At 42.4% G+C, this 7,929-nt stretch overlaps 1 protein-coding gene across 1 annotated transcript; it reads right to left on the reverse strand.

Annotated features, from left to right (window-relative positions):
* Positions 1-317: 317 nt before the first annotated feature.
* Positions 318-7,729, reverse strand: LOC135552353 (b(0,+)-type amino acid transporter 1-like). Its single transcript, XM_064983924.1, has 4 exons — positions 7,692-7,729; positions 1,548-1,698; positions 1,100-1,274; positions 318-563 (listed from the first exon to the last, which is right to left on the reverse strand). Exons 1-4 carry the CDS (start codon positions 7,727-7,729, stop codon positions 502-504), a joined length of 426 nt encoding a protein of 141 aa, XP_064839996.1. The 3' UTR covers positions 318-501.
* Positions 7,730-7,929: the final 200 nt, after the last annotated feature.

Genomic DNA, 7,929 nt, shown 5'->3' on the forward strand with positions numbered 1-7,929 from the left:
TTCATTAAGAGAAAGGACAGAACGTTCATTATGAGACAGGACAGTACCTTCATTATGAGACAGGACAGAACATTCATTATGAGACAGTACAGAACGTTCATTATGACACAGTACAGAACGTTCATTATGACACAGTACAGAACGTTCATTATGAGAAAGGACAGAACGTTCATTATGAGACAGGACAGTACGTTCATTATGAGACAGTACAGAACGTTCATTATGACACAGTACAGAACGTTCATTATGAGACAGGACATTAACTTCATTATGACACAGTACAGAACATTCATTATGAGACAGGACATTACCTTCATTATGACACAGTACAGAACCTTAATTTCTAAGTCTGTGTCTCAAATGGCACCCTATTCCCTAAGTAGTGCACTACTTTTGACTAGGGCCTATGGGGTAGTGCACCACATAGGGAAAAGGGTACCATTTGGGATGCACAAATACATTTGTCCACATCAGTCAGTTTAGGCTGTTTATTATCTTCCTCTATTCGTTTTTCTCAGGAGGAACGACCTCCATCAGCAGCTGGAGATGCATGGTGATTGGCCCTGCAGGGGAGGTGAGAGGTTAAAGGTCAGATTGGACCAATCAGGCTAATTAAAAGGTGAATAATAAATAAATAAACTTTAATAAAAGGTTGATAAAGGTGACATCAGCCCAATCACAGCATGATCTATAGGCTCTGTGACCTTCTGAGTTGAACTCCACAATGACTGTAGTTATGTAAAGGGAAGAACTCCACTAAGGCTCACTGAGGAATAAAACATTTTGATACATAAAGACCCAAGTTGCAGAAGATAATAGTGTCTGCTTCCCAAATGGCACCCTATCCCCTATATTATAGTGCACTACCTTTCACCAGGGCCCATAGGGTAGTGCACTACACAGGGAATAAGGGGCCAATTTAGGGACACAAGCCAGTGTTGTCTTCTCGTGCACTACAAAGGGAATAGGCGGCCATTTTGGGACACAAGCCAGTGTTGTCTTCTAGTGCACTGCACAGGGAATAGGCGGCCATTTTTGAATAAAGGCTCTCTCTCAACACTGGAGTGTCAGCAACTCTGAGCAGTGGATAGTTACTCACTCATGACCCTGTGTGTCCAGCTGAACCTGCGATGAACGAAGGGGAAGTAGAGCAGCAGACCGCTGAGGATGAAGATGGTACAGTACAGATACTCCAGCTCTGGCTTGTCTATGATCGGTGCTAGGACCAGGTAGCAGGACACGATCACCACCAGCACAGCTATGGGCATGGGACACTGTTGGGGGACAACCAGGACATAACCACCTGTCAGTCTCACAGGAGGGATCTGGGACAGTATTGCTCTAAAAACAGGTTACCACCCCATTTGTTGTGGTAACCAGCTGAGGGATGTGACTGGAGAAATGGAACCACACTAAAATGTATCGACAGAGCTATGGATGTAAGGACTGACCATCCACGAGCTCAACATGATAGTTGTAACTATGTTCTTCCAATAGCCAAGAGATGAACAGGACTTGGATGTATGGCAATGTGAATCTAGTCTTACCTTGACGGGCCTCTTGAGTTCCTTCCTGGTGAAGTGCATGACGATGAGAGCGAGAGCTGTGAGTCCGTAGATAGCCCACTGGGCGAAACTGAAGTAGTTGATCAGGGTGTTGATGTCTGCTGGGATAATGTAGAGTACGGCCAGAATAACCCTACAATCACAACAACCACCACAACAGGGTAAACTGAAGCAGCACATTTAAGGAACTTGAGAAAAAAATAACTTTATTTCTTGGTATTTCATTACTTTAACAGAACGTTTCCTAAAAGTAGAAACAGTTACATTTCATTTCAGTAATGTTCTAGGAACGTTCTTCAACTGGTTTGACATTGGGAATGTTCTCAAATAGTTCAGAGAACATTAAGACACATCGTTCTTCTATGGGAATTTCAGTATGTTTCAGTGAACAGTGAACAGTTGGGGCCAATTTCATCTTAAAATGTTTCCTGTGAACAAACTTAAGATAAATTGATAGTTCGGATTACATGATGTCAAAGTCATATTTTTGCATATTCTGTTCCAGGTAAAAGGTTGTTCAGATTCATTTAGATCTGTGGACCATACTTTTTTAATGGCGAGCTCAGAATATGAGCATTCCAAGAGTTGTTTATATTTATAACGATAGATCAGTCCTTTCAGGAGCCCAGGAAATGTATTTATAAATCCCATCATAGAATGGTTCGGTAGTTGCATTTCCCAAGGGACTCCAGAGGCCAGCTGACCTGAGATGTAAATACAGAAAAACAGATTAATGGTAATGTACATGTGTCTTTGAGGCTGGTAATGTATATATGTCTCTGAGCCTGGTAATGTACATGTGTCTTTGAGGCTGGTAATGTATATATGTCTCTGAGCCTGGTAATGTATATGTGTCTCTGAGCCTGGTAATGTACATGTGTCTTTGAACCTGGTAATGTATATATGTCTTTGAGCCTGGTAATGTATATGTGTCTCTGAGCCTGGTAATGTATATGTGTCTCTGAGCCTGGTAATGTATATGTGTCTCTGAGCCTGGTAATGTACATGTGTCTTTGAGCCTGGTAATGTATATGTGTCTCTGAGCCTGGTAATGTATGTGTCTTTGAGCCTGGTAATGTATATGTGTCTCTGAGCCTGGTAATGTACATGTGTCTTTGAGCCTGGTAATGTATATGTGTCTTTGAGCCTGGTAATGTATAGGTGTCTCTGAGCCTGGTAATGTATATGTGTCTTTGAACCTGGTAATGTATATGTGTCTTTGAGCCTGGTAATGTATATATGTCTTTGAGCCTGGTAATGTATATATGTCTTTGAACCTGGTAATGTATATGTGTCTTTGAGCCTGGTAATGTATATATGTATTTGAGCCTGGTAATGTATATATGTCTCTGAGCCTGGTAATGTATATGTGTCTTTGAACCTGGTAATGTATATGTGTTTTTGAGCCTGGTAATGTATATATGTATTTGAGCCTGGTAATGTATATGTGTCTTTGAGCCTGGTAATGTATATATGTATTTGAGCCTGGTAATGTATATGTGTCTCTGAGCCTGGTAATGTACATGTGTCTTTGAGCCTGGTAATGTATATTTGTCTCTGAGCCTGGTAATGTATGTGTCTCTGAGCCTGGTAATGTATATATGTCTTTGAGCCTGGTAATGTATATGTGTATTTGAGCCTGGTAATGTATATATGTCTTTGAGCCTGGTAATGTATATGTGTCTTTGAGCCTGGTAATGTATATGTGTCTTTGAGGCTGGTAATGTATGTGTCTTTGAGCCTGGTAATGTATACATGTCTTTGAGCCTGGTAATGTATATGTGTCTTTGAGGCTGGTAATGTATATGTGTCTTTGAGCCTGGTAATGTATATGTGTCTTTGAGCCTGGTAATGTATATGTGTCTTTGAGCCTGGTAATGTATATATGTCTTTGAGGCTGTTAATGGGTCTTTCAGAGCTTGGAAAGTTCTCAAAGCATTACGGTCCATGAGGCTTGCAAGCTGAAGAACACCATCATGTGGCAGCATGGAGGGACTGGTGCACTTCACAAAATAGATGGATATATTGAAGCAACATCTCAAGACATCAAATAAAATGTATTTGTCACATACACATTATTAGCAGATGTTAATGGTCATATACACATCGTTAGCAGATGTAATGGTCACATACACATGGTTAGCAGATGTTATTGGTCATCTGGTAAGCAGATGTTATTGGTCACATACACATGGTTAGCAGATGTTAATGGTCACATACACATGGTTAGCAGATGTTAATGGTCACATACACATGGTTAGCAGATGTTAATGGTCACATGGTTAGCAGATGTTAATGGTCACATACACATGGTTAGCAGATGTTAATGGTCACATGGTTAGCAGATGTTAATGGTCACATACACATCGTTAGCAGATGTTAATGGTGACATACACATGGTTAGCAGATGTTATTGGTCACATACACATGGTTAGCAGATGTTAATGGTCACATACACATGGTTAGCAGATGTTAATGGTCACATACACATGGTTAGCAGATGTTAATGGTCACATACACGTGGTTAGCAGATATTAATGGTCACATACACATGGTTAACAGATGTCATTGGTCACAAACACATGGTTAGCAGATGTTAATGGTCACATACACATGGTTAGCAGATGTTATTGGTCACATACACATCATTAGCAGATGTTATTGGTCACATACACATGGTTAGCAGATGTTATTGGTCACATACACATGGTTAGCAGATGTTATTGGTCACATACACATGGTTAGCAGATGTTATTGGTCACATGGTTAGCAGATGTTATTGGTCACATGGTTAGCAGATGTTATTGGTCACATGGTTAGCAGATGTTAATGGTCACATACACATCGTTAGCAGATGTTAATGGTGACATACACATGGTTAGCAGATGTTATTGGTCACATACACATGGTTAGCAGATGTTAATGGTCACATACACATGGTTAGCAGATGTTAATGGTCACATACACATGGTTAGCAGATGTTAATGGTCACATACACATGGTTAGCAGATATTAATGGTCACATACACATGGTTAACAGATGTCATTGGTCACAAACACATGGTTAGCAGATGTTAATGGTCACATACACATGGTTAGCAGATGTTAATGGTCACATACACATGGTTAGCAGATGTTATTGGTCACATACACATCATTAGCAGATGTTATTGGTCACATACACATGGTTAGCAGATGTTAATGGTCACTTACACATGGTTAGCAGATGTTATTGGTCACATACACATGGTTAGCAGATGTTATTGGTCACATGGTTAGCAGATGTTAATGGTCACATGGTTAGCAGATGTTATTGGTCACATGGTTAGCAGATGTTAATGGTCACATACACATCGTTAGCAGATGTTATTGGACACATACACATCGTTAGCAGATGTTATTGGTCACATACACATCGTTAGCAGATGTTATTGGTCACATACACATGGTTAACAGATGTTATTGGTCACATACACATGGTTAGCAGATGTTATTGGTCACATACACATCGTTAGCAGATGTTATTGGTCACATACACATCGTTAGCAGATGTTATTGGTCACATACACATCGTTAGCAGATGTTAATGCGAGTGTAGCGAAATGCTTGTGCTTCTAGTTCCGACAATGCAGTAATAACCAACGAGTAATCTAACCTAACAATTCCAGAACTTAACTTAAAGTTTGGTACGTATAGTCCTCCTCTTTGCAAGTTTATTAATTAGTTGTTGTAATTTACCCCTTCTCCCCCCCCAATTATAGGTTATAGGTTAGGCCACTGGGGGGCAGTAATGTATAAAGTGATGGGTCAGGTTATAGGTTAGGCCTCTGGGGGGCAGTAATGTATAAAGTGATGGGTCAGGTTATAGGTTAGGCCACTGGGGGGGGTACAGTAATGTATAAAGTGATGGGTCAGGTTATAGGTTAGGCCACTGGGGGCCAGTAATGTATAAAGTGATGGGTCAGGTTATAGGTTAGACCACTGGGGGGCAGTGATGTATAAAGTAATTGGTCAGGTTATAGGTTAGGCCATTGGGGGGCAGTAATGTATAAAGTGATAGGTCAGGTTATAGGTTAGGCCACTGGGGGGGGCAGTAATGTATAAAGTGATGGGTCAGGTTATAGGTTAGTTAGGCCACTGGGGGGGGCAGTAATGTATAAAGTGATGGGTCAGGTTATAGGTTAGTTAGGCCACTGGGGGGGCAGTAATGTATAAAGTGATGGGTCAGGTTAAAGGTTAGGCCACTGGGGGGCATTAATGTATAAAGTGATGGGTCAGGTTATAGGTTAGGCCACTGGGGGCCAGTAATGTATAAAGTGATGGGTCAGGTTATAGGTTAGACCACTGGGGGGCAGTGATGTATAAAGTAATTGGTCAGGTTATAGGTTAGGCCACTGGGGGGGGGCAGTAATGTATAAAGTGATGGGTCAGGTTATAGGTTAGGCCACTGGGGGGCAGTAATGTATAAAGTGATGGGTCAGGTTATAGGTTAGACCACTGGGGGCGGGGCAGTAATGTATAAAGTGATGGGTCAGGTTATAGGTTAGGCCTCTGGGGGGCAGTCATGTATAAAGTGATGGGTCAGGTTATAGGTTAGGCCACTGGGGGGGGACAGTAATGTATAAAGTGATGGGTCAGGTTATAGGTTAGGCCACTGGGGGGGGGCAGTAATGTATAAAGTGATGGGTCAGGTTATAGGTTAGACCACTGTGGGCCAGTAATGTATAAAGTGATGGGTCAGGTTATAGGTTAGGCCACTGGGGGGGACAGTAATGTATAAAGTGATGGGTCAGGTTATAGGTTAGGCCACTGGGGGGGGACAGTAATGTATAAAGTGATGGGTCAGGTTATAGGTTAGTCCACTGGGGGGGGGCAGTAATGTATAAAGTGATGGGTCAGGTTATAGGTTAGACCACTGTGGGCCAGTAATGTATAAAGTGATGGGTCAGGTTATAGGTTAGGCCACTGGGGGGCAGTAATGTATAAAGTGATGGGTCAGGTTATAGGTTAGGCCACTGGGGGGGACAGTAATGTATAAAGTGATGGGTCAGGTTATAGGTTAGGCCACTGGGGGCCAGTAATGTATAAAGTGATGGGTCAGGTTATAGGTTAGACCACTGGGGGGCAGTGATGTATAAAGTAATTGGTCAGGTTATAGGTTAGGCCATTGGGGGGCAGTAATGTATAAAGTGATAGGTCAGGTTATAGGTTAGGCCACTGGGGGGGGCAGTAATGTATAAAGTGATAGGTCAGGTTATAGGTTAGTTAGGCCACTGGGGGGGCAGTAATGTATAAAGTGATGGGTCAGGTTATAGGTTAGGCCACTGGGGGGCATTAATGTATAAAGTGATGGGTCAGGTTATAGGTTAGGCCTCTGGGGGGCAGTAATGTATAAAGTGATGGGTCAGGTTATAGGTTAGGACACTGGGGGGCAGTAATGTATAAAGTGATGGGTCAGGTTATAGGTTAGGCCACTGGGGGCCAGTAATGTATAAAGTGATGGGTCAGGTTATAGGTTAGGCCACTGGGGGGCAGTGATGTATAAAGTAATGGGTCAGGTTATAGGTTAGGCCATTGGGGGGCAGTAATGTATAAAGTGATAGGTCAGGTTATAGGTTAGGCCACTGGGGGGCAGTAATGTATAAAGTGATGGGTCAGGTTATAGGTTAGGCCACTGGGGGGCAGTACTGTATAAAGTGATGGGTCAGGTTGTAGGTTAGGCCACTGTGGGCCAGTAATGTATAAAGTGATGGGTCAGGTTATAGGTTAGGCCATTGGGGGGCTGTATTGTATAAAGTGATAGGTCAGGTTTTAGGTTAGTCCACTGGGGGGGGGCAGTAATGTATAAAGTGATGGGTCAGGTTATAGGTTAGGCCTCTGGGGGCAGTAATGTATAAAGTGATGGGTCAGGTTATAGGTTAGGCCACTGGGGGGCAGTCATGTATAAAGTGATGGGTCAGGTTATAGGTTAGGCCACTGGGGGGGGCAGTAATGTATAAAGTGATGGGTCAGGTTATAGATTAGGCCATCGGGGGGAGGGAATAAATAAAATGTAATTGTTTGTTATTTGTTTGTTATTGAAAAAATGCGTCTTGTTCTTGCTAAGGGAGATATGATGTGCCACACCAATGGCTTCCTCTGTCTATGTTCCTCTCTATCTCCATGACGACCCTCTTACCACAGCAACAGCGGAAGACTGCAGTAGTTCCGTAGGGGTCATGGCGCTGAAGTAGGCAATGTTGACCAGCACATAGCTCACAGACACCAAGGGAATACCAATGATAATGGCCAGGGGAAGGTTTCTGTTAGAGTGAGATAGAGAGAGAGAGATATATATAGAGAGAGAGTGATATAGAGAGAGAGA

The sequence above is a fragment of the Oncorhynchus masou genome, chromosome 2 (genome assembly GCF_036934945.1).
Source record: "Oncorhynchus masou masou isolate Uvic2021 chromosome 2, UVic_Omas_1.1, whole genome shotgun sequence".
Classification (NCBI taxonomy): domain Eukaryota; kingdom Metazoa; phylum Chordata; class Actinopteri; order Salmoniformes; family Salmonidae; genus Oncorhynchus; species Oncorhynchus masou.

Coding starts and splice junctions, on each gene's coding strand:
- LOC135552353 (XM_064983924.1), bottom strand. CDS start 7,729: ATGGAGATAGAGAGGAACATAGACAGAGGAAGCCATTG. Junction 1,275..1,547: donor AACTCAAGAGGCCCGTCAAG/GTAAGACTAGAT, acceptor GTCCCCCAACAG/TGTCCCATGCCCATAGCTGT. Junction 564..1,099: donor CTGGACACACAGGGTCATGA/GTGAGTAACTAT, acceptor CCTCCCCTGCAG/GGCCAATCACCATGCATCTC.